Genomic DNA, 27991 nt, shown 5'->3' with positions numbered 1-27991 from the left:
CACAACCCTGCATCGTCGGGAATTGAACCCTGGTCCCGGGCCGTTCTCTGCTTCCAGGTCTGCCACCTCTAACCAGTGAGCCACACCACTCCACTATCAGTTGAATCAGTCCAACTCTGTCCCAACCAGAGCAAGATAGACCTTTAGTGCACTGCTGTTGAAGAACAAGAAGACAAACAAAATTTGAATATTTTATGTAGATTTGTATTTGTTAACTAAAGTTACTGATCTCTGAAAAACCAGAACCTTCAGTAAAAATGATCACCAATCGGGCCCCAAACATTGCATGTCATCGAAATCACATTTACAAATTAGTTCAACACCCTCCCTAACTGTCTGCCACCAAAATAAATAATCATCAGTCATCACTTACAATCACTCAATAATATATCTCTCATTGGAGCACTAGTTACCTGTACCAATCCAAGCATGATGGTAGGTACACAATTGTATCTCCTTTTTGATGCAAGCAACACATTGGAATTTGGCAATCTTGTAAAAGTGATCTTCTGGGGCAGCCTGCTAGGTGATGAAAAAAAAGAAGACAGTCATGGGAGGGAAGCAGCTACTTTCTCCAATGTCTTGAAAGGAATGGGGAGGCTTCTTCACTGCACACTGGTCCAACTCTAATCCAACCATACACGTGCCTTGAAATGGTGGGGCTGCCTAAGTCAGACACAAACACCAGCTTTGCCCTTTTTTCTTTTTCTGAAAGTAGTTCAATGATAAATAATTAAAAGGTTCTATGGTGGCCAACCCAGTCAGAGTCAGGGAAGTAGAGTTTGTCCTCAAACTCAGGTAGTTTGCCCAGAAGTTTGTCTGCTAACACACTTGACTCTGACCGCTCACTCTCCCCCTCCTGTGAAATTTCAGGAACAGTGTATTTGTGCGGTATGAAGTGTTGGTTCATTTTGATCATGATCAGTCTCCACGTTTTGAGGTGAGAGACTGTTCCTTCTCATTGTGACAACTGCACCAGCTGCACTGAACACCTGCTCAGCAGACACACTGCTTACCGGATAACCCAGATATTTTATTGCCAGCCTGCTGAGCTCTGCCCATTAGTGCATCTTTCCATTGCAAAACACCAGTGGGTTTGATCCATATAGATCTCTCTTTGGTCATTCATGTAGTCCTGGAACATCATCTGAATGTTCACTGGTTTTGCCAAATGCTCAACCTCTTTTGTCCTTGCCTCTGCCCTGGACTTAAGACCTGCTACTTTAAACCAAGCCAATGTAGAGGTTGCAGCAGTTTCTTCTGTTTCCGTTGTTGTGGCTGCTGTGAGGCAGCAGGACTGCCCTCTCTGGAAGTTGAAGGTGGAACCCCATAACATCTGCCCAGAAGTGAGACTCTAATTTCCAGCCGTTCTTCTTCCAGGTCTCTGGTTTGCTCAACAATCTATGTCTTGTATTGTGGTACATTCCCTTCTGAAAAAGGAATGAAAGTGGCTAGAATTTTTTTGCACTGGGGATCAAGTATTGTGGCACAGATGTACTCTTTGGACAACACTAGGTCTCTTTGCAGCCTTGAATTAACAGTCAAGTGAGAGATTAAGATCTCAACCATGACATGTGCACCTGTATTTTTGTTCATGCCTGAGAACCTTTCAGTCCCCTTTTTTATTGGTCCTGTAGCAGATGCAACAACGGGATAGCTTGGCCCATCGGGCTTCCCTCCATGCTGACTTCCCGTGTACAAATCTCAAAGTAGCATCTGTATCAAGTATTTGACTAGGTCCCATTTGTCCACCCCCATGGTCATGCTTTTCCCAGTTGCATCCCCACCTCTTTGAATGACATATTCATTGATCGGTTTGTACCGCTAAAGCAGATGTTGGAACATGTAATTGGTCGAGTTCCAATGTGTTGGCACCTCCTGTATGAGGGCTTTAACTGGTGCTCTATTAACACTCTGAATGACCCTCAACTGCTTCTGGACTTTAAAAGAATGCCTAAAATGAGTGTAGATTCTGCTGCAGGTGGTCATTAAGTTGCTGACTATGTCTTATTTTTTGAGAAAGTCTTGCACAATCAGATTGATGCAATGCGCCAAACACAGGATCCTGAAATAGCCAATATCTGCCATGGCCTTACCTATATTACTGCCATTATCCATGGCAACAAATCAAATTCTGTGTCCTCTGGGACACAACCATTTAAACGCCTTGCTGCTAAAGTCTTTCAAGATGTTTGCAGCTGTATGGGATTTCTCCATGGCAAACATGACTACTGTTGCATGCCGCCGAATACACTTAAAATTTTCTTCAGCGCCAAGATCTATAGATAGCTGTTGCCTAACCCTCTCAAAAGAGATCTAATGTGCAGTGATGTATATGTAATCAGTGGTGTGCCAAATGGTCCACATGTCTGTTGTCAGGTGGATTGTGTGAACAGCACTCTGCTGCACAGCTTGCAAACCAAATTACAGCACATCGTGATGGAGCGCTGGAGCAGTAACTATGGCAAAATAGGTCCTTCAGGAAACCTTCTATTTCAGGGAGCTGTCCGCCGTAAATTCTAAAAAACCCTTCCACAAAAGAGTTTTGTAAATGAGACACCTATTGCATTGTAAATGCTTGTTTATTAAAACGCCCATGCATTTGGTGGTGTGCAGGCACAAGTTGCCTAAAAATGTTTGTGGTCAGCACACAAGTGGCGGAAATCTGCTTTTTTTTCTCCTCACTGGCCGCTTTCTTGGCAGCACCTTTCTTTGGAAGCTGTCAGTTGGCAGTGGCATTTAGCTGCACAAGCAGAAGAGATTGGAGGACTCACGTCTTGGGTTGTGAGGTCATGTCACTTTGTACAGACCTCCTATCTGGCATTCCTATGGGTGATGTCTCTTGCACACTTAAAGGCAAACATGCATGAAAAACATTTAGTGGAACGTGGCATGTAATTATTGCAGTTTGAATTAGTACAGACAAAGACAATATAATTTAGTGTGGTTACCTAAGTTCTTATCCTAAATAATACATTAGTGTATCCATTCCAATGTCAAACCACAGTGCCATAACATACTGTATTTCCTTTTCAATGAAGATAACAACATAAAGATGTAAATGTTTGCTTTATGTGCACCTAATGGAGACACCTGTGGCACTCCGGGAGGTGCAATGGATTAATCCTTAAAAAAATTAATGCTGGTGTGTATGCACCAATGCCAGGCAGAGGGGCCGGGGGGAAATTTAATAATCCTTAAAAAATGTATGCTGTGTGTGCGTGGCTGTGTGCCTATGGCAGGCAGGGGTGGATTGATGGAAGGAAAATATTTTAAAAAAAGGACATTTTAAAAAAATATATTTTTTAGAACATTTAAATCATTTTTTTACATTAAAAATTAAAAATAAAACATAAAAAATAAATGCAAGTTAATTGCTGGTGTACGAGGGGAATAAGAGAAACCCATTGGGAGGCAAGGAAGTGCAGGAGAAAAAATTTAAAAAATACATATAATATAAAACACTGTTCATAATATACCTATACTACAATGATCTTAAAGCATATTATTAAACTGATATGAGGAAAAAGTTTTTTAAAATGAACAAAAACAAAACAGCACAACCCTCTCCTCTTAATCGCTCTAGAAAATGGCTTTGAAAACTAAAAAAAGAGGGTGGCTGCACAAAATATCTGCCGGCCACATGGTCAACCAGCAACAAGCAAGGAGGCATGTCCACAAGAAAGAACACATGCAGGCCTATGGCAAAAGCACACTTGCCGGCTACACAAAATGGCCATCGGTCACATGGTCAAATAACAATAGCAAGCAAATAGGCATGGCCATATCAAAAACACCTGCAGATCTATGGCAAAAGTACACTGGCTAGCTACACAAAATGGCCACTGACCACATGCTCATGCAACAACAGCAAGCAAGGCGGCATGGCCACAACAAAGAACACATGCAGACCTATGGCAAATGCACACTGGCCGGTTACACAAAATGGCCACTGACTACATGGTCAAACAACAAGCAAGGAGACCTGGACAACAAAGCACACATACCCACACACACACACACACTGGCCAGACAAAGAATGCATTGTGACACTGAAGAAAACACTACCATTAATTCAGTAAGGCCAAAAATGAAAATTAAGTGAGTTATAATATGTTTACAACAACACATCCTACCAAAGCATCAAATATCACCCCACCAAAATACGCTTTTTGCAGAAAAAAATGTGAAATACATAAAAGAAAACATAAATTTTCAATTTAATATAATACCATCCCATCCCTAAAGTATGTTTTAAAACAACATATACCACAGACACAGTAGTGCCATGCATCCATGACTAGTACTGAGGCTACTGGCTGGATGGCTCATGGGCAGACTAGGCCACATAGTCAAATAAATGAATAGTGTTAATTTAAAAAACATGGAGAAAATGTACTGAACTGTGCAACCTTTTTCTTTACAAAAGATGGAAAATGTAATTCAAATACATAACTAAGCCCCTACTGAAGCTGCAGGCCACCTACCACAATACAATTTAAAAATAAAATAAAGGTACAAATAAATACTGGTAAAGTACAAGAACAACACCCTTACACAAACGTTTTTGAACTTATTTGTGATAGCACAAAAAAGTCCTTGAATACAATGGTATATATTCAGCAAAGACAGTGAACCTTCCACCTCAAAATTCAAATGAAAAGTAACCAGGAGATGGACAAAGTACTGGTAGGAGCCTTTTGGACAGGAACAGGAAGTTGGAGTCCCTGGGGCACTTCCTTCTTGTTGAAAAATTAAAAAAAAAAAAAAACTTCTAGCACTAAAAACAACTTGAAGTAGAATATTAATTCAAAAATGCATTTTTGAGCCGATTTAGCTGCTTCTCTAGTAGAGAATTTGCTTGAGGTGCAGCCGTGGTAGCTCGCGTTTGCCAGTGTCATGAAAATGGAGGCGGTAGTCGCTGTCATGGCCGGAAGATGTGCTTGCAGCTGGAAACTGCACTAGTGCCCTCCAAATCTCGCATGCGGTTGCTAGTAGCCTTTAAACCCTTGCATGCTCGCGATGGCTGGGAGCCGTCACGCGTCACAGTGAGCGTGTGTGCAGGACGACCCCTGGCCATCCGAATCCAGCCCACTCTGTAAAACCCCAGCACAGCCCGAAAATTTGCGTCGCATGGAAGGGGTTACATCTCATCAAGCTTGCCAGCGAACACCAAAACAAGCCAAAGGAAAAAAACTCCCCCACGCGCTGGGTGGCGGAATTTAGCAGAAACTCACATCACATACGTAGCGCGGAGTTCCCAAATTCCACCAACGCCGCGACCGGAGTACATTTTTTGACCAAGACCTAGTTAGAATGAGGTCATTATTTTCATCAAGTGACCAGTAAAAGTAATATATATTGTTATTTTACATAAAAGGCTATACAGGGAGATGGGTAATGTTATTATGTAGACCTTTTTTACTTAATGTAACTGTGTTTTTCTCAAATAAAACATATTCAGCCTTTAACCCCTTTCCTGCGGGGGTAATTCCCCCACGGTGCAGGGAAGGTGGGGGGAAGCGGGGCGCCACGGAGCTCATGACATGAGACCAGCTCGTCATGAGCACAGCTCCACTGTGAATGAGCACCGAAGAGGTTAAAAGTCAAAGTGGTAGAAGTTCACCCTTTGATGACACTCAATGTGACAATAGATTTGAAAACATACAGTATTCTAACATTACTCTACAGCACTCTAGGTATCTTTCCTCTTTTTCGGTCGAGAGATGCCATCTTATACTTGTCAGAAGCTTAATATAGTGAGATAAACAATGCTACTGTGATGATTCCTCTCTAAGTGATGCAGGTTTAATAGTGAGCAAAACTGCACCCATCCTCAGGGTCCTTTAAACAGGGGAGGAATGTCAAAGCTTTGTCAGGAAGGAACATTCCTGTTGACACCACAAAATGGCGTCACCAACAAAGACCATAAGAAAGAGCCCGACTCCTCCAGTTCAGCCCCATGCTCCAGTATCAATGCTCAGCAGGGGACAAACTCGCCCCTCTGCCCCTCTGTACTGCAGACAGACTGCAGCTTTCCAGTGCTCCTTGAACGGACACTTATCTCTAGCTCAAGGCTCAGCTGTCATTGAAGACTCCACCAGCAGCAATGTCGTTTTCAGCTCAGAGTGTGCTGCTCAAATGCAAAGCCTAGAAAGGTTGAAGCAGACCCTCAACAGTTTCTCGGCCAACACATGACACTGCTATAACCCTAAACCGAGCTCATTGGTTTTCCTTCTTCATTTCATCACCATAGCAAGCCCCTGTGTTCTGGAGACGTAATGGCACCACGAACAATTGTGAGTTCAGGCGAGAGCGCCAAGACAATGGTGCCTTCTTGGCACCTGGCAAGTCCACCCATCAATTATAAATATGTTTAAGGCCATACTAAGACAATTGATAATATCATCTTCATGATTAGTGCTCCCATCTGAGAAATAACTTTTCTAAGTTTTTAGTGAACCAATAAAAGAGAAATTACATTTGCACACAGCAAACTCTCCATTGCACCAATGCAGACCTCCAGCAAACAGAATGCATGTTAGTTAATTTAGGAATAGTTTAAACATACCAAACCCGTCTCTAGCAAATGAGCTTGTACCCAGCCAATTTTTTAACGTGTGCTAATAATGGGTCCCCAAGAACTGTGCAACGATGGTTGGGTTCCAGGAATGACAACATTGAAATTGGAGGTCAAGAGCGATGGAAGCATAGAAGCTTCTAGAGCCAAGTTAAATAGCAGGGAAAGAAGTGTGAATGATGAACCACATGAACAATTTTGAAGCTCAGCAATTTCAGCGTGTCATAAAACTATTTACTGTCAGTGCTCAATGGGTAGAAATAGTCTATGATTGAAAGGTGTGATTCCGTGATTTAAGTGTATCACCCACAAAATTGTCAATGGCTATATCAAAAGTTTTCATATTTATTTTGAACGTAGTGATCATGTCCTATGGTATGAAGGTCTATAATATGTACTCATTCCCACCGCACATATAACCTGCATTTCAATCATCTCATACTTCCGCCACTACTGCAGCTGCACCTACTTCTGAATGTGCTAGAGCATTGGAATGAATTTGTGTGATTCATAGCACAAGTTTGTTTTGAGGGCCAGCAAAACAATTTTTTGGCAACTGATAAAAGAGGCTGAAGGAGATTTTCTGTAGTTCGTTTGTGAACTATGCTGGCTTGTCTAGGAGACATTGTTAAAAAAAAACATCCCTTGTTGACACAGGGATTGAGCGCGTGTCTTTTAGGAGGAACGATGTTTGCCCTAGTGACATTTTTATGCATTCATATAACATGAGGAGTTAAAATTGAATTTCTTTGTAATTGTGTTTTGGTCGACTAGAGAATGCAGTGTATGCCAACTGATGAGAATTGTATGGGCTAAGGACCATGAGTAGACAGAAAAATACATTATATGGTCGCCATCTTGGAAGTACATTTTTCACATGAAGTGTTGAATGAAACCAGTGGTCTTATTGGCACATGTAAAATTGAGACAGGAAGCGCTGGGCTGCCATGACAGCAAGACAAATAGAGAGATGGAGAATGGAAACAAATGAAATGCTTGCTGGGACATTGCAGACTTGCTAAAACAAGCATTTACAATGCAACGGTCTCGCCTTTGCAAAAGTTAGAGCTATTGGCATTGTAAATGACAACATTTTTATTTGTGTTGGCTTTGAAAACAGAAAAATAAATGACATTGTCATTTACAATGCCAATAGCCTAATGTCTCGCAAATGCGAGACCTATTGCATAGGTCGCGTATTTAAGCGAGTTTGAGCTATTGATATTGCAAACACCAATGCGTTTTATTTATGTTTCAAAAACCAAAACAAATCAAAGGTTTCTCACACTGCTGTCTCTCACACACTGCTGTCTCTTACACACCATGCTCTCCACACACCATGCTCTCCCTAGAACACTCACACTGTTATCTCTATCACACTGCTGTCTCTCCCACACACAGCCACCCACACACATATAGAGAGCCTCACACACACACACACACACAGAGCCACACACAGCCACACACACATACAGAGAGCCACACCCACACAGCCACACACACACACACATAGAGCCACACACACACACACATAGAGCCACACACACACTAGAGAGCCACACACACATACAGAGAGCCACACACACACAGACACACACACAGCCACACACACAGAGAGCCACACACACACACACACACACAGCCACACACACAGAGCCACACACACACAACCACACACACAACCACACACGCATCCACACACACAGCCACACACACATCCAGAGTGAGGAGGAGAGAGTAGTAGAGTGTGAGGAGTAGAGAGTAGTAGAGAATGAGTAGAGAGTAGCAGAGAGTGAGTAGTAGGTAGTAGTAAAGTGAGTAGCAGAGAGTAGTAGAGAGAGAGTAGAGTAGTAGAGAGTGAGTAATAGAAAGTGGTAGAGTGAGTAGTAGAGAATGAGTAGAAAGGTAGTAGAGAGTAGTAGAGAGTGAGTAGTAGAGAGTAGTAGAATGAGTAGTAGAGAGTGAGTAGTAGAGAGTGAGTAGTAGAGAGGAGAGTAGTAGAGAGAGAGTAGAGTAGTAGAGCAGTAGACAGTGAGTAGTAGAGTGAGTAGTAGAGAGGTAGTAGAGAGTGAGTAGTAGAGAGTAGTAGAGTGAGTAGTAGAGAGTAGTAGAGATTGAGTACAGAGTATCTCTCACACACACAGTGTCTCACACATACAGTGTGTCACAGTGTCCCACACACAGGCTTATTATAATTGTTTTACAAAACTAACCATTGCACCAGCTGGCCAAAGCCAGGCCTTCTGGCATTGCCAGTGCTTAATATAATTGTATTACTCTCTTTTCTTACTTAATCACAAACACGTTCACATAACCCTTTGTTATCCACTTCCCCTCGCAGCCAAGAAAAGGAACTGCTAAAAACTTCGAGCACACAAAGATTGTGATGCTATGGTCGTGTGCGCACGCAGTCACGTACCTTTATTTTGGGATATATTTGGCTCAGTTCAGCCCAAAGACCCTTTTAGTATGTGACCATTCAAGACACACTTCCTCTCCCGAGCAAACCATATAATTAAAACATCTCCCACATACTCTCCTGCCAAAAGATGACTGCTGCCAGCTCTAACACTTGCTTCCATTAAGATTATTGAAATTCGCTTCATATTTGGACGACTCACACAAATCTTGCTCTGAGGGGCTCACAGTAGACATTCGTTCTTTCAAATGAGGAAGGGCATGCCTGTTTGTACAACCCTGAGTATTTCCCAGTTCTTTCAAGCTGACTTTCCATCACATCTAGGTGAAAATCACATCTTTCCTTTCCGTTACGTCTGGGTATATTTATTTTATTTTTGGGTTTGGATATTTCCTTTCTACGCATTTTCAGCCTTTGTACCTTTCAGATTGTTGACCCTTAGAGTGCCTTGGGTGACTTTTTTGTTGTTGTACAGATATCACACAGAGGCCCCTTTGCAAAGGATAATGTCGTGAAGGAAACATTCTGCAGTTATATTTTGAATCAGAATACATTTTAAATTGTGAGTTAAAGTAAAATAATTTAAACACGCACATGCACCCGTCAGCATTAAAACAATATTATAGGGTTGGACTCTCATAAATGAGTGTCGTTTCAGGAAAGAAAAGTAGACACAAATCTCTGATGCAAAACCAGCCGTGATGGAGGGGAGGCAGAGGCACTGATGCAAAACCAGGCATGGGGTCGGGCAGGGCACTAATGCAAAACCAGGCGGGGGTTGGGCATGGGGGGACTGATGCAAAACCATGCCGGGGGAGTGTCGGGTGGGACACTGATGCGACAAGGCGTGAGGTGGAGGGGGCAATAATGCAAAACCAGGCTTGGGGTGAAGGGGTACAAAAATGCATATTACGGCGCTGCCTCATAACGCCGGAATGGCTGAGGTTGAATTAGAATACAGCTGCCTTGCTTCGGCTGCTGCTTTGCATCTCTCTGGCAAACACTGCGTTCCCATCTCATCATCGCTTAAATGAACTGCAACAATTTACCACCAACAGCACCACACGCAGCCCTTTGAATTCATCACTACACACGCACCTAGTAGCTGCACGCCGGATCCAGCCCCTTCATGCTTCCACCGTGTCTAAAGACACAAGTGCAGTTTGGCCCGGCTGGCAGTAAGCGAGTATCACTCAATAAGCTGGGATAGGAAACATAAGATGAGTTCAATGCAGATCACATGCATGACACACACACACTGCATTTAAAGAGATCCATTTTTACATACTAATGGGTTGGTTTGTTTACATTCCATTCTCCAGACGTGGCTTGCGTGCGACAGCAATGCAGGTGAAAAGCAAAATGCCCAAGGACAGCAGAGGTATTATGCGAAACAGGAAATAACAGCAGCTTTTAAAAACAAATTGGGAAAATTGAACAATCAGAGCTCTTGCTTTCATAAAAATACATAACCTGCAAGTGCCCTGACTCTAGCCGTGATCCTTGAAACATGTCTATCGGGTGCATTTTTTTAACACATTGAATAAAAGGCTAGCCACTGCATTTTGTCAGCAGTCAGCATTTTGCAAGATTCTTAGGAGGTCTGCAGTCGGAAAAGAGGTGCAGCCTGCGCATCTAACCCGCCCCTCCAAGATAGGAAGGTAAGATCGGAAAAGTGAGGGCAGCATACGTCTGCTTTCAGGCTGACTCCATCGTCGTCGAGTCACAAACACTGGCATAGGGAGAAGTAACAACACACATGCAGGTGAAGGGGGGATTCACAAGATGCTATACGCAAGTATTTTAGGTGCCGGTATTGGGCACTAAACAATCCAGCAAAGAGCCTGTTAAGTTAACCAAATCTGCAAACCTCACTCGCTCAACACACCATCCTCGAATACAACACCTAGGGCTTGCAATACCACCCAATGTCACGTGACTGGAGCTTGCATGCGGAACCTCTTCTTCGGACCCTGCACCATAGAAAACGTGCAGAAGCTCCCGCGTGACGCCTTTTAACAGCACCGTGTGATGGATTCAAGGGGCGCCCGCGGATGGCGGAGGTGCCAGTAAACCTCATGAATTTCATCAACCAGCCTAATTGTTTGACAAACTGACATTGTTTGGTGCCAGCTGCATGTCTAATGTCTTTGATTTGAATTCCCACAGGCCAGAGATGATGTGATCCACATGCTGAAGACAGAGAAAACTAAACCTCAAGTATTGGAAGCTCACTATGGGTTTTCAGCCCCAGAGGATGTCCTGCGAGTCCTGCACAGAGATGCGCTTCTGTCCAAAGACAAATCCTTGGGAGAGGATGTTTATGAAAAGCCAATGGCTGAGGTAAGGATATACCAAACTATATGAGATTAAAAATCTAATTGAATATGTATGTATAAGAGCCTCTTATTTTTTCTAGCTATATCTTTTTAGGGAACGCAAGGCAGGCCTAACAAGTGGCTGATTGAATTATGTGTAAAACTGTTTTCAGCTGTGATGCTTGCGGCCCAGCGCTCAATTGCACCATGGCCTGTAGTTGATAACTTAGCCTGAACATGGGTGATGTTTTTTGTTCATCCACACATATTTGCCTTCCTGACATCCCACTGTTAAAACAAACACGGTCAATTTAATTTCATATATAAATAAATAATCTAATTATTCCAGTTAACCGACCTAGGTGTTATTACCCCCACAGAGCTCATCTGAGCTGTTCAGCGTGTATTTAACGATTCTCGACCTAGCATGTCCTCTCAGTCTTTCATTCTATCTAAAATAGTGAAATTCGTGCTATTCCTTTGGACACATTTAACATCTATTAGGCACAGCACAGTGAAACTGCAAACTCTGTGGTTGTAATCGCTATATAAAGACACTTTTTATTAGTATGTGATGTTAAATTCAAGACAAAAATCTTCCAGAAATCAAAAAGAAACTGTCTCTGTTCATACTCTCAGGTTACATTACAGAAGCTCATCAACACCTTACTTTACCAAAGAAAACTATAAAATACAAAGGAAGGGCTAGTGAGTCCCCCTACCTTTTGCTATTTGGGTATATGATGTTCAGTTCTTCGACTGAAAAATAGCTAGATACAGAGAAGAAGAACATATGTATTTACATTACAAGCATTTCTAAAAATGGATCCTAAAACACAATAAACAGTTGGGGTGTACATATTTCACTAAATAGCTATTTGAAGGGCGCAATATAAAAATAATTATCATCAGCCATGTAAATAAGCAAGAATCTTTTGTGTTAGGAAGCATTGTGCTGTCAGTACTCACACTAAGAAAAGCAAAGGGAACAATGAGAAATAAGAATCATTTGTTGCCACTAGTATTAACATTCTACTTACACCCTATGAAAATGAGAAAACTAGGGCAAGTAGACAGTATAAATGTGCCTCAAGCCACCTCATGTTTTTATATGCAAATGTTTAACCCGTTTGGGCTGATGTGAAAAGAGAAGAATAATCTACTCAAAGTGCTTAAGTCCTAAAGACAATATGGTCTTGTCTATGAGATGTGATTTTTGACCAAGGATACTGCTCGACCTTCCAATAGCTATAACGTCAAAAACAGTGCTATATCACTCGAAAAGCTATGGCCGATTGTTGTTTCATGCTTGGTGGGCATGGGTCAACCACATTAGTACTGTGATGGCTTCGGCCAGCTACCCTAAGACTGTGGTGGCTTAGGTCAGCTACACTAGGACTGTGATGGCTTGGTCAGCTATACTAATACTGTGATGGCTTGGGTCAGCTACACTAAGACTACGATGGCTTGTGGCAGCTACACTAAGACTGTGATGGCTTGTGGGGGCTACACTAAGACTGTGATGGCTTGGGTCACCTACACTACTCAGTGTGATGGCTTGGGTCATCTACAGTAAGACCGTGATGGCTTGGGTCAGCTATACTAAGGCTGTGATGGCTTGGCTCAGCTAGACTAGGACTGTGATGGCTTGGGTCAGCTACACTAAGACTGTGATGGCTTGGGTCAGCTACACTAGGACTGTGAAGGCTCGGGTCATCTACACTAGTCAGTGTTATTGCTTGGGTCATCTACACTAAGACTGTGATGGCTTGGGTCAGCTACACTAGGACTGTGAAGGCTCGGGTCATCTACACTAGTCAGTGTTATTGCTTGGGTCATCTACACTAAGACTGTGATGGCTTGGGTCAGCTACAATAATGTCTGTGAAGGCTTGGGGCAGCTACACTAAAACTGTGACTGCTTGGGTCAACTACAATAACGGCTGTGAAGTCTTGGGGCAGCTACAACCGGACTGTAATGGCTTGGGTCACCTACACTAGACAGTGTGATGGTGTGTTGATGTCTAAGGCCTTCACAGAAGATAATAAAAACTACGTAGTAGAGCAGATATTTATGTCAAGCAAACACAACCACTCTAAGACCGTAAGCAGTTAATGGAAAACTCAAAACTATCTTGGTGTTCCGTGTATCTGTCTGTAGCATGCAGACTCTGACCCTGATGTCACAGCGTTTTCCTAATTTCCTCTTATTTAACGCTCTATTCTATTTCAGACTTCTCAAGACACTCAAGTGTTAAGTTCACTCAAAAAAGGGGATTTTTACAAAATGTCTGTCTTTAATGTTTCAAACAATTGACTACTTCAAAGGTGATCTATTCAAGTTCCTGTGATACCTGTTTAGCATAATTGCTGTTTTTGTATAGATTCCTTGTCAATAAAGACATACTGAGAAAAAAGAAAAAAGCAATTATCTGAAAAGTCTACGCCATCAGTATGTTCCCACATATATAGAAGGTGATCCCTTGCGTCAAAGAAAGAAAAACACAGCATATGTGATGCTCTAGTAGTGTCTAAAGGTTTTATGCTGTAGTGTTTAATCACTCCATTTGACAAAATGTAAGGAGGCTACCTTTAATCCCCCACCAACAAAATGTTTATGGCAGTAAGGGGCACCTACCCCATAGGAATAACAACTTGATCCGTCAGCAGATTTAAATCATTATATTAATAGCACATAAGCAAACATCATCCTGGCAGTCAGTGTTTTTGCTTAAAAGGGCATGCCTCGTAGTAAAAAAGTGGATCAGCAGACATGCCCACAGACTCAGCCAACGAATCGGATGCAGATTCTTGTGTGGTCATTTAGAGACAGTGATTGTTTGAGGATGCTGATCTCTAAACCTGCATGTAGCTTTCAGATTCGATCTTGATCCCCTATCTGTGGTTGGCATTAATCATCAGCACTGTATATCTTTTTTACATGTTTGTAGTCACCCTATCTAGGTGCACAATATGTTGATGGATGCATGGGGCAAACCTGCTCCCATTTTAATATATGCTGGTTTGCACCCAAAAAAGAGAACCTCCTTTTCAAGTGTAGAATAAAAAAAAAGTGTAACTTTAATTGTCCTAAACAAGCTGTGGCATTCTAGTTAGCCGTGTTTTGTTTGTATTCTCTTTGCGTCCTTTGTCTACTTATCCTCTTTTCTCCCTTGAGATGTGTGGCATTCTAGTTATCCATGTTTTGTTTGTATCCTCTTCATGCCTTTTGTCTCCTTGTCCCCTCTTATCTCTTTGTTAGAAAGAAATGGGATTCCTTATTGGCTGAGGTAAGCACCCAGGCCAGACAGGAACCACTGCAGTCAGAGTAAGCTAGACACAATTTGCAGTCCTATTGTAGCTGACCCAAGCCATCAAAGTGCCAGTTTAGTTGACTCAAGCCATCACAATCTTAATGTAGCTAACCAAAGCCATCACAGTCTTAGTGTAGATGACTCAGGCCATAAGAGTCCTATTGTAGCTGCCCCAAGACTTCACAGTCCTAGTGTAACTGACCCATGCCATCACAGTCTTAGTGTAATTCACCCCATGGTAGCTTGGCACTGAGCAGTCAGGTTTATCTAAAGAGGCAATGTGTTAAGTATTTGTGCAATACAGACAGAATAACCCAAGCAACCCAAGGAATACACCACACAGGTTTATAAAAATCGATTATTGTATTATAAATAAAACAAGACCAAAACAACAAAAATACAATGTATAGAAGTTGAGATACAGAATCTTAAAGAATAAATGCAGTAAAGTGTTTAGAAGCAAGTAATGCTGAAAAGGTTACTTTAGGTCATGCTGAACGGGGCAAAGTCAAAGTTTGGGCCGATCTTGTGGAAGCACAGGCCAGCTATTGGACTGACATCTGCCCCGGTGAACAAGTACCTTTCCTGGTCGCATACACAAGATCTGTGGATGTCGAGTCCCTCAGGCACAGGATGGGTCGATCTTCATACTGTGAAGGGGATGGATCAGTTCCACCAAAGACTGGTGCCAGAGTTGAGAGGCGTCGAGCGATGCACCAGATTCTGCAATACAGTCAAGAGGATGCGTCGATCTCAGCAAGCTGCAGTGGCAGCGTTGAGCTGTCTGATGCATCAATCTCTGGAAGCAAAGCCCTGGTTCTGATGTGATGAGCTAATTTTACTTGCACATTCGGGTCAATGCGTCAATTATGCTACACGCATACAGGAGATGCGTCAAAATTTGTATTGCAAAACAGCTGTAGAACCCACTTGTGAGGTCCAGAACTTGAAGAGGGCACCGCAGGCAAGGGTTGGACTCACAGAAGGTCACAGAAGAGTCCAGCAGCACCATCAGAATTGTAGGAAGGCTTTTGTGTCCCTGAGGCTTCAGAAAACAGGAGGCAAGCCAGCAAGCTCTTGGAGATCCCTTGGAGGGAAGGCAGTGGCGTAACGAAACTTGAAGTGGCCCCCCTGCAAAGCACATGGAGGCCCCCCCCCCCCCCCACCTCGGCGGCACGGACCACCAACTACCACTTTGCCCTACCACCCAAAAATCTAGCATATTTTGATTTGAAACCTCCAAAATTTAAATGAAATGCCTCTATATTGTCTTTCTCAAACTTCTAATGAGAACGTGGGAAACACTCAACATAAACGCTATGCCATTTGTAACAATACTGTCAAAAGCAGGTTATTTAACTGAGGCAGCAATCAGAACAATGCCAAGGAGTGATCCTATTGTCTCAGGAACTGCCTATGGCTGAAGAACAAAGAACAACTATGAAATGTCTGAAATAGAATTGACAATACCATGAAACTTTAAAAGACAAACTCAGTATTCTGCGCAAGTCAAGAGAAATAGACTGGTGAATTATTTGCATGCCACACACTAGCTACTGTCAAGGGTTGTGCATGATAATAACGTGAACTGAGGAAGCAATTTCAATCATAATGTCTTTATTAATAAGCACTGCAAAACAGGCAGGCAAACAAGGCTGAGGAAGAAAAATGTTTTGATGCTTCAGAACATTGATGCAGTTGTCACCCTTCCATCCTGACCCCTCTATGCCACCCAAAACGTTTCATAGATCCCAGAGACCCCTGCTCTTTCTAGCATCCTCCTGGCCTTCTGGAATGCCCTCCCAGAACAACTCCCACTTTCATTATTAGTAACAAATGACATTTCAGGGTAAGAAAAAGGCTTACCCGGCATTGACTGTTTAGGCTAGGCCAGCAACATGGCACAGATTTGTTAGGACAGCAGCATGGCACAGATTGGGTAGGGCAGCAACATGGCTAAGATTTAGTAGGGCGGCACAGCACATAATTGGTAGTTCTCAGTTTGTTCAGCCCCCTGAATGCCAGCTTCACCAGCTGAGTGTGTTGATGGAGTCTATTGTATCCGCCTTTATCAGCCTTAGAAGATGAAACCATGCTGAGCCCTGTCAGCCACGAAAAAAACTAACTACCTCCACCACATTAAGGATGGCTACAATGTCTGAGGCTATCCTTCCTGACTTCTGGGTGGGCCCCACCCTGACATTGTGGCGACAGGACCTTCTATCTGCCTTTATCAACCTTAGGCAATGAAACCATGCTGAGCCCTGCCAGCCAGGAAAAAACTAACAACCTCCACCACATTAAGGTTGGCTACAATGTCTGAGGCTATGCTTGCTGACTCCTGGGTGGGGGTCTTCCTGCTGACCACCATATATTGTGGTGATAGAACCCTCAATCTGCCTTTATCAGCATTAGAAAATGCAAGTATGCTCACTGAGCCCTTGGATCACCCCTTACCACACTAAGGTTACAAAATGGGCAACTGAAAATGGGCGACATTCACTCCCTCCGACCTTTGCTCATTCTTTCCAACTTTTCTTTTATTTCCTTTCTTATTCGCTTTTTTCCCACTTCCCTTCCTTCCCTTCTCACTCTCCACTCTTTACATTTCTTCTCTTCTCTTCCTTCTCCCTTAACCATTTCTGTAGCTCCATTCTTCTTTTCCTTCTTTGTTCCTTCTCTTCCTCCCTTGCAGTCTTCTTCCTTTGCCCTATCACTCTCTCCCCATCTCCTTGCAAGCTTCCTTCTCTCCTTTCTTCATTTCTGCTTTACCACATCTCTATCTTTCTTCTAGCTTTTCTTCAATACTTACCTTCCACCCTCCTTTCTTCTCTCCACCACTCCCTTTTCCTGTCTTCCTCCCTCCATTCTACTCTCCTAACTGTCGCCTCCCCACCTCTCCTTCCTTCCATTCCACTCTCTCCTTCTTCTGTCTTTAAGCACCCCCACATCTCTTTTGTCACTCTCACTGTTGTTACGTAGCTGTACGCCTGGCCCAGCTTCATCTGAAGGGCAGCAAGACACCCACTAAGGGTTTCTCATAAATCATTTAGCAATGTTTTGTTCTGGTCTCATATGTAATTAACAGTTCGATTAACTTGCTTTATAAACCCAGCATCTGTTAACTCATTTATTGATGCCACTTGTCAGACTGGCAATGTGGCTCACGTCAATTTAGAACAAAGAGAATTTAAGACAGTAAGTAAACACAGGTGTGTAAGACACATCCCTGACACGAATCAACTGCAATTTAAAGAAATATGACTTTAAACTGCTTGATGCACAGCCAGGCAAAAAGGCAGCGCTACTTAATGATGAATGCATGAAGTCAATGAGCTACAATGACATCCACACAAGTCTCCAAGGAGCATCATTTAATCATTACAGTCTAATACCGCCTGCCTTGAATGAACTGCACGGGCTTTCCATTAAACTAAGAATTACATTCAAAGGTAATGTATACAAATCATTTCAAGTATATGGTCCTTTCTATCTCAGTAACTTGACCCCAAATGTAAAGCAGGAAACAACCTGAGGTCAAGCAGCACAAGTCCTCCAATAGTCCCACATGCAGATGAAAGCAGCATGCGGAAAACAGTGAGCTCAGGGGATGCTTTTTGGAATTCCTAGCACCACATCCTTCAAGACACCGCCAAACTTCCATCCTCAACAAAGTACTGAAGAAAAAATTATTCAAAGAAACCTATGACCATGAGCAGACACTATTCAGGACCACCTATCACCCTTTTTATCATAGCGCTCCTCACGGTCCGTTTGCTCACAGTGTAGCTTCCACCAATATCCATCTCAAATATACACCCCTAAAAGTTGGCCATTACAGTCTTTAAGCCGAATAATTATACTGTGAATTCCATCTCTCTCCTACTCAAAGTGCAAAGTTTACTTAGCAATAGGTTAGGGAATTACAAAAATTATAAAATAAGTACATAACTATAACACTAAAGGCAAGTGAACAAAGTGTGTAACTTTTCTTGGAACCAAATAGAAACTCCCCCCAGCCCCATAAATTTAGAGGGTGTTCCTTCCACATTACCAATTTGGATATAGATAATTTAAGCCCATGTCAAATTCATGTTCTCCAAATACATCAACGGTTGCTCCCTGCCCATCCCCACACTGGATAGCTATTTATTCCTACCCTTACCTTGTGTAAACCCTCTACTAGATCAAGATTGGGAATGCCTTCCAAACTTTGCAAATAACCACACACTGCAAGTTTTCCACTATTTTTCAAGGCACCACCCCCTTCAAATGCCCACTCCACTCCACACCACTGAGATGTTTTCTCTACCATAAAATTACATCATGATTAAAACAAGTAGCAAGTGAAAATTCACGACTTTTGTAAACACTACATGCAACCTGTTGAGTGGCAAAATTAATCTTAGTTACGCAAATGGCTTTGGTAGTTACATCTAGTGTCAAACAAATAGAAATATCTGACAATTGACTGATTGTCCATCCCTTAGTTTCTTGGCATCAGTTTCTATCTGGAAAATACCCAATTGTCGCTAGTTATTGCCGCCTATATACAGTGTGCAAAACAAATGTAATATATGGTCAGTCAAGGGATATACGTCACTCCAAGCGAAAGGAAGTGACAGAGCGCTCATTATTCCTAGGTCATTTTGCAAGTAACTCATACAGTCTAGGTATACTCTTTACCTTCGGAGGCCTGTTGTCCTCTTTATTCTATTATACAATCAAGACTGCAAGTCCCAGAATGTAAAGTAAAAGACTGGGTGGGCTACTCACTTGTGGACTGGGGGAACTACAGCACTCTCAAGCAATATTTGCTACCTCCCCTAAAATGGCGCTATTTACAAACACCCTCATTGCAGATTCGCTATCATAGCTTCCAAGTAATCAGGAGCTACATGCCACAGCTTCAGTCAGGTCTCTTTTTTTTGAGTCAACCATACTTTGTATGTAAGATTAGAAAGGACCCACATTTTTAAAAGGCTACCGAAACTACAAACACCAGCACATAAAGTTGAAATGGAAGCAAGGGCAGCTTGAACACGTCACAAATGGAATAGGTTACATTTAACAGCTATATAGGTGCCGAGTTTCCCAAGTCCATTCGTGGCTAGTTCGGCAAGTCCCTTTTTTTCTTCTTAGACTTGTGACTTGTAATCTTATTTAACCCAAAATAAAAATAGGACTACAAATCCCAAAATTCTAAGGAAAACCCGAGACCATACTAACAAATTGCCTGAGGACCTAAGGAAAATGGCAGGTATGAATTGGTAGCTGGATAGCTTTTGTCTTCTAGGGCAACCTGTCCAAGAATTGTATCTTTGTCCTATCAGATGTTATGACTACTGTACTCAACAGTCTTTGTCTGTCGACCTTGGAGGGGTGAAAGGCTGAAGATGCATTGCTTGGGGCTGAAATAAAATATTTTTTCCATGCTGTGCCTTAACTGGTTTCCAAGCTCCCGGTTCTGAATACGTCGTTAATTAATAGGCATGGTCTTTTCAGTTCAGAAGGAATGGGCCATAATGTAGTCATTTGTACGCCATATATTCCTTGAATACTAAACGAAAAAGTTATTTCTAATCAAGGAAATAAACGGTAAACTGTAGTTTTGAAACGTCCACCAGTACACACAGCTCACCTTTACGAATAGTGTGCCTACCACAGTATGCACTTCGCTGGACTGTTGATGAATGAGTATGAAGTTTCCAAGGACTCAGTGTATCGCGCGCTGGCTTGGCCTGGCCCGACTAGGGGTGAGCTGAGCTGGGCTGTACGGAAAGTGTGGCCCGGCCTGCATGCGCCTGAGCCAAGCAGGTCCGGCCTGCACTATCTGAGTGCTGCCTCTCTGACTCAGCTTTGCAGGCGGCCGTGAGCTGCTGTGGCAATGGGTAATTAACTGGGAGGCGGGCTGACCGGGCCTGGTTACCCACCCCGGCCTCAGCTCAGATTACAGTCACTGCAGATTTCTTCTGTTCGTTATACTTTCTGCAGTGCTTCCAAGGGAAGCCCTGCAAAAAGTGCGCTGCAAAAAGTATAACGAACAGAAGAAATCTGCAGTGGAGTGGAGTGGTAGGGCCCCATACCAGGATTCCATTCCATTGTCGACCACCCACCTCTCTGTGACTCTCCACTCCAGCAGACGGTGAGCGGCACCATACCACCAGGGCAGTGGCTCGCGTTTCGGACCACTACTGAGTCCTGCGCTGCCTCTGACATACTCACGACAACACTCACATAGCTGCCAAGTTTTCAGGTTGCTTATGTGTGACTCTTTCATAATTTCAGTGTAATTATGAGTGACATTCAATGACTATGAGAGACACTGTCTGGCAAGCAGAGTCAAGCAATGAAGACGAAGGAAACATAAATATCAGAAATTACACCCATCCGAGCAACGAGAAATGCAAAGCACCAGAAATGGAAGGGCACGAACAGACATAACATACAGGGAGTTTGTCCAGGCTCTCTACGTGGGACCTGACTGTAACCAATATGAAAAGGAATGTGAGAGAGGGTGTCTCAGCCTGCTAATACATGATGATAATTACTAGCCACGACAGACTGACTCGGTCTGCAGACTAGGAGTGTGGCTGCAGCATTGGGGCTGGGCAAGGCTCAGGAGACTGAGAAGCTGTGTATTCACATCAGGACTGACTCAGTCTGCATGTTTCTTCTACCCTTGCCAAGGCAGGCTGATGTGCACCTCTCCTTTAATGGGAGGGGTGCAGAAGAGTCGTCCAATAGGGCATAGTTCACAAGCTAATCAAAGTTCCTACACTTTTTTTACCAAATGGTATTCTGCACATTGAAGCATAATTAGCGTTTTCTTGGGATGACTCATCAAAACGATGGGAATATCTTGCAGATTCTATGGGCATTCTAGGTAGACCACAAGTGGTAAAAATGCTACATAACAGTAAACTTGTGTAAACTTAATCAATGAAAACAAAGATGTTGCTAACTGACTTGCACTTGAATGAGGATATATTAAAAAGCAGAACACTTTGAGAAGCGTAAACACTATCCTCTGAACCAGGAGAGACTCAGTATAAATATTGAGAAGAGGTGATAAGGAGATGGCCACCGGCTTTACACACACGCCATGTGACGTGCAAACAAACATCGCTGCCTTCATTGCATCAGTGCTGTGCACGGGACTCCGTGAAGTACCCGCCCTAGGCGTGCCATATACTGGAGCACTGAAGGGGTATGCCACACCCCATCACAGAAACCCAGGGGTGTACACGGTAGTGCGTGGGGGTCACTTGGTTGGCCTGCCATACATAGACTCCATGCTGGCTGCGGGCTAGGCCTCGGCGATGCGCTTCATTGTGGGCAGAGGGGCCTGGTGTCCACCATTAGCTGCAGGATCGCATTTGCTCTGTAGCCCTATGCCCTACATCCCATGGCACCGCAGGCTACAGTGGTGCCTTTGCTCAAGTAGGCTTTGCCCAGAATGCCAGAACTGTGCCAGAAATACCGGAGCACCAGCAAGCCGCGCCTCAGAGACAGCCTTGTAAGTACGTATTATTAGTCATGAAGAACAGCTTTATTTTAAAAAGTACAAGTCATGAAAATGGAGCACACAACCAACACGTCAGCTGCCTCAGTCATTCAGCTAGTGTCCCCAACAGCCACAGGAGCGCACACGTGAACATGGAACTCAAATAAAAAATAAACGCTTGAAACCTCTACAAATAGAATAGACACATAAAGGTACAACAAATAGTGATTTGAGAGGCTGAGCCTGGCCGGCTGCACACAAAAGTAAAGAACCAGGGGCAGGCACTTACTAGTAGCAAGCGGCCAGCTGTGAAGACTTTTCCCGGGCCAGACTTTTCCCGGGCCTGCTGAGACAGTGCATGGTTCGTGGGCACTGCAGTGGTTTATTTATTTATTTCCTTTCTTTACTCCTTGCCATTGTATGCCAACTTGACTCACCTGCAGCAGAAGACAGGACGAGAACGAAGTTAGCTACCAGGCAGTGGCTAGTACTAGTTGTACTCTAGTATAATTATCCTGGCACGGCGCGGCCGGCAGCACACTTCTCAGGAGTCAGTACCGGTACAAGTCACGCGCACTGTTTATTACAATGCGCATGACTGTGGCACCAGCCCTGCCCTTGCCCCCGCCCCCACCCTGAAGGCGCGGCACCTTGGGCGCAAATGCACCATTTAATTATGAGTACGGACGCACTGCGCACTAACTATTTAATAATTTATTAATTAAATAGTTAGAGGCCGTCACCGTGGTGTGCACGTTCAGTTTAATTTAAGGTGACTTAGGGAGGCCTCAGGCTGTGCGCGCAGTTAACGTAAGCACCACTTTTATTTGTGCAGACTGAGGCTTGCTTGCACTGCAGCCGTCTGCCTCCCCTGAGAGTGAGGGGCCCCCTGGAGCACGGGGCCCCCTGGAGCGCACCCCCCCCACACTGCGTGGGCTGCGGGGGCCTGTGTTACACCCGTGAGGGAAGGCAGAGTCCAGCTCTCCATCAGCAGAGACAGGGAGCAGTATTCAACAGGGCAACAACCATTCCTTCTGACAGAGTTTCAGTTTAAGATCCAAAAGTGTCTGATTTCATGGGGTCAGAGACCCGGTACTCATACACAAAAGTGCCTTTGATGTAGGGTGACTTCAAATCAGGTCTCTGCAGCTCACAAAGATACCTTTCAACCCCGTGTCTGCCAGGTTATTTGTGGGTTTTAAATCTGTGCTTTGTGTGCGGACAAGACACTACCCATTGAAGTTTGTCAGCCCCTCCCATTCCTCCCTGCCAGAAAGACCCATCAGAATGCAAATGAATGGAGATGAGTGCTCAGAATGCAGATGAGCCTCACCTTCCAGTGTTTGTGACTGTCTAGAGGGAATACACAAAGTGTAGCTGTCACCCACCCTAGATGTGTGCTGGAGACAGGCTGTCAGACACGCAGAGTTAAAAGCACATATAAATGTCCACTTTCTAAAAGTGAGCTAAAAAACGGTGATGGACCAAGCCCTGATCTGTTGACTGGGTAGGAGTATTCTGCTTAATTCAGAAACTCTGTCCATCACCACCCCCTTTTCTGAATCGTTTTGTCCACCATAAGCGTGGAGGGGTATACTCAGATGTGAGTCCCTTGCTCATTGCACCATCAGGATTCAAGCAAGCCGGTCCGATGATGGCTGTAATGCCAGAAACCGGTCCCCGGAAGCTTGTTTCCTTCCCAGTGAAAGAATTGGCTTGGTAGTTTGGTTTGCCCTGTTCCCATGATGCACTGGGACAGGGACAGACTAATTTGCATGTAGCCAGGTTCTGAGCTGGGATGGTGCAGTGAGCTAAAAAACGGTGATGGATCAAGCCCTGATCTGTTTACTGGGTAGGAGTATTCTGCTTAATTCAGAAACTCTGTCCATCACCACCCCCTTTTCTGAATCGTTTTGTCCACCATAAGGGTGGAAGGGTATACTCAGATGTGAGTCCCTTGCTCATTGCACCATCAGGATTCAAGCAAGCCGGGCCGATGACGGCTGTAATGCCAGAAACCGGTCCCCGGAAGCTTGTTTCCTTCCCAGTGAAAGAATTGGCTTGGTAGTTTGGTTTGCCCTGTTCCCATGATGCACTGGGACAGGGACAGACTAATTTGCATGTAACCAGGTTCTGAGCTGGGATAGTGCAGTGAGCTAAAAAACGGTGATGGATCAAGCCCTGATCTGTTGACTGGGTAGGAGTATTCTGCTTAATTCAGAAACTCTGTCCATCACCACCCCCTTTTCTGAATCGTTTTGTCCACCATAAGCGTGGAAGAGTATACTCAGATGTGAGTCCCTTGCTCATTGCACCATCAGGATTCAAGCAAGCCGGGCCGATGACGGCTGTAATGCCAGAAACCGGTCCCCGGAAGCTTGTTTCCTTCCCAGTGAAAGAATTGGCTTGGTAGTTTGGTTTGCCCTGTTCCCATGATGCACTGGGACAGGGACAGACTAATTTGCATGTAGCCAGGTTCTGAGCTGGGATGGTGCAGTGAGCTAAAAAACGGTGATGGATCAAGCCCTGATCTGTTGACTGGGTAGGAGTATTCTGCTTAATTCAGAAACTCTGTCCATCACCACCCCCTTTTCTGAATCGTTTTGTCCACCATAAGCGTGGAAGGGTATACTCAGATGTGAGTCCCTTGCTCATTGCACCATCAGGATTCAAGCAAGCCGGGCCGATGACGGCTGTAATGCCAGAAACCGGTCCCCGGAAGCTTGTTTCCTTCCCAGTGAAAGAATTGGATTGGTAGTTTGGTTTGCCCTGTTCCCATGATGCACTGGGACAGGGACAGACTAATTTGCATATAGCCAGTTTCTGAGCTGGGATGGTGCAGTGAGCTAAAAAACGGTGATGGATCAAGCCCTGATCTGTTGACTGGGTAGGAGTATTCTGCTTAATTCAGAAACTCTGTCCATCACCACCCCCTTTTCTGAATCGTTTTGTCCACCATAAGCGTGGAAGGATATACTCAGATGTGAGTCCCTTACTCATTGCACCATCAGGATTCAAGCAAGCCGGGCGGATGACGGCTGTAATGCCAGAAACCGGTCCCCGGAAGCTTGTTTCCTCCGCAGTGAAAGAATTGGCTTGGTAGTTTGGTTTGCCCTGTTCCCATGATGCACTGGGACAGGGACAGACTAATTTGCATGTAGCCAGGTTCTGAGCTGGTATAGTGCAGTGAGCTAAAAAACGGTGATGGATCAAGCCCTGATCTGTTGATTGGGTAGGAGTATTCTGCTTAATTCAGAAACTCTGTCCATCACCACCCCCTTTTCTGAATCGTTTTGTCCACCATAAGCGTGGAAGGGTATACTCAGATGTGAGTCCCTTGCTCATTGCACCATCAGGATTCAAGCAAGCCGGGCCGATGACGGCTGTAATGCCAGAAACTGGTTCCCGGAAGCTTGTTTCCTTCCCAGTGAAAGAATTGGCTTGGTAGTTTTGTTTGCCCTGTTCCCATGATGCACTGGGACAGGGACAGACTAATTTGCATGTAGCCAGGTTCTGAGCTGGGATGGTGCAGTGAGCTAAAAAACGGTGATGGATCAAGCCCTGATCTGTTGACTGGGTAGGAGTATTCTGCTTAATTCAGAAACTCTGTCCATCACCACCCCCTTTTCTGAATCGTTTTGTCCATCATAAGCGTGGAAGGGTATACTCAGATGTGAGTCCCTTGCTCATTGCACCATCAGGATTCAAGCAAGCCGGGCCGATGATGGCTGTAATGCCAGAAACCGGTCCCCAAGTATGCTACGTATAGAGGAGCGAGCGCATGCACTTTAGCACCAGTTAGCAGTGGTAATGTATCCAGAGTCCTAAAGCCAGCAAAAAAAAGGTCAGAAAAAGAGGAGAAAGGCAAAATGTTTGTGGTGATTCTTGAGAGAGGAACATTTTCCAATAATCTTCCTCATGCCCCCACTGACATGTGTGCATGTGTCTAGTGCCTCCTGTTTGTCCTCGTGTGATTTTTTTCACCGAATGCTGTTCAGAACTCTGTTTACTTGTGTTCAGAGACAGTTTCCCTGAAAGCTTTGCTGTGATACGAATCTGTCTAAACCAAGAGTGTTTGTGTGTATACTGGTAATGCATTCACATGTACTCAAGATAGACCCACTAAACATATGCGTGAGGTCTTAAAATCTGATGTCCCTTCCTGTAAAGTGATTGTGATGCTGCTTCCTCTGATCTCACTTCCTGTGATGCAACGATCGATGTCACGTGCCGTGATGTCACAGGTCATGATGTCATGCATTGTGACGTCACCTGCATACTGCCAAACTTTGTTAGTTTCCCCACTTCTTTTTTTCGGACTTGTGCTCTGATTGCAATGATAGAATATCACTACAATTTAAAGGGTTTATTTAGGGGCGTGTTTCAAACAAAATCAAGCAATATAAAGCCCCTGTTTAAGTGCGTATTTTGCAAGGAAATATTATGAGTGTGTGTCAAATCGATAGAAGGTGAAACCAAAATCCTCCCAAAGCCATTTTTAGTGAGCGAGAAAAATGAATAAACAAAATCAGATACTGCATACCGATCGAAAGAAAAGAAATGAGAGTGAAGATGAAGTCAACAAGTGGTAAATAATGGGCAGGCTCTAAGCCCTTTTTATTTTAATTTATGTTAAAAAAAGATCTTACAAAAATTGTTCTGGAAGGAGTTAGTCAAAAACAGGGAGGAAAGGGGATGAGGACACAAACTAAATATGTGTATGCTTTAAAAGAAGTAAACAAGAAACAAGAGGCATTACTATATAAGTGGAGATGTACTCCTAGAATTGAAAGACACAATATGAAACTGTAAGCCAGTAGGCTTCAAAGAAATGTCATCGGGTATATTTTCAGGAAATGGGTAATCAACATTAGTGAATGGGCAACATATTTATTAAACACAATGGGTCTTGGACATAGCCAGACACATAAATGTGGTAGAAAACAAGGCAAGGTTTTGAAAGGTATGTGTGGTAAGAGGAGACACAGATTTGCCACATATTCCTTAAATGTTTTTGATAATTCCCTGAGAGTGGTGGTTTCTGAAAAGGCATTTATTTATGTATTTATTTATTAGCAGCTTGCCAAGACCATTTCGGATACACATATTGTGCATAGCAACAAGTCACAGCACACAGACTGAATATGCAGTTTTTCTAGTTACATAAACCAGTTAATGGAAATAGATTCGAAGGAGGCGGGCTAGGCAGAGGCTTTGACAGTCCAACGAACAGAAAAAAGGCAACAGTTTCTCGGGGATCATTCTATAAAGAAGTTGGTGGTAGGAATGCGCTTCAGTGCGTGAGAGCCATTGAGGAAGGTAGTCAAGGTCGGTACTAAGGGCCCTCCGTGGTGATGACATGATTTCAGAGGCGTCTTCCAAGCATGTAGGTAAGAAGTGCCAAAGACGGTGCGTTGTAGTGTATGTGGTCAAGTAGGTAACTAAAGTGAGACGAAACAGAGGACTTTGGAAACTGCAGATGGGATGTTAATAGAGTACACTGGTCTCACGGAAAGTAACACAACATGGACTCAGCAGGATGAGGGGCCACTAAAACATGAATCTCTCTGAAAACCATAGTGAGGAGTATGAACTGGGCTCTGAGGCTGGCAGAGGTAGGCAACGTGCCTTTTGTCAGAGAAACCAGGTAAATCAGTGATTGTGAAAGAAGTATTCGTATAACTTTGTCAAGGTAGTGATTGACTAATTCAGAGGACCAACGAGCAGGGTGTTATAGTAATCAAACATGATAATGACAAAATGTGTTTATGATGACTTGGTCTGGAGGGGAGGGCGAATCATCTGAAACGTACGTTAAATAGCTGGTGTTTGGGTGCTCTGGCAGTGGAAGAGA

The 27991-nt window shown here is 43.8% G+C and overlaps 1 protein-coding gene across 3 annotated transcripts in view; it reads left to right on the top strand.

Annotated features, from left to right (window-relative positions):
* FILIP1 (filamin A interacting protein 1) overlaps positions 1-27991 on the top strand; it is a 756098-nt gene that overhangs the window by 370690 nt on the left and 357417 nt on the right. For all 3 annotated transcript variants that reach the window (XM_086926517.1, XM_086926515.1, XM_086926516.1), the window contains exon 3: positions 11169-11342. In XM_086926517.1, coding sequence (XP_086782643.1) covers positions 11169-11342 — 174 coding nt within the window. The remainder of the gene's footprint in view (positions 1-11168; positions 11343-27991) is intronic.

The sequence above is a fragment of the Lissotriton vulgaris genome, chromosome 6 (genome assembly GCF_964263255.1).
Source record: "Lissotriton vulgaris chromosome 6, aLisVul1.2, whole genome shotgun sequence".
Taxonomy (NCBI): Eukaryota; Metazoa; Chordata; class Amphibia; order Caudata; family Salamandridae; genus Lissotriton; species Lissotriton vulgaris.
The sequence above is the reverse complement of the archived record's forward strand: the minus strand, read 5'-3'. Positions and strand labels throughout refer to the sequence as shown.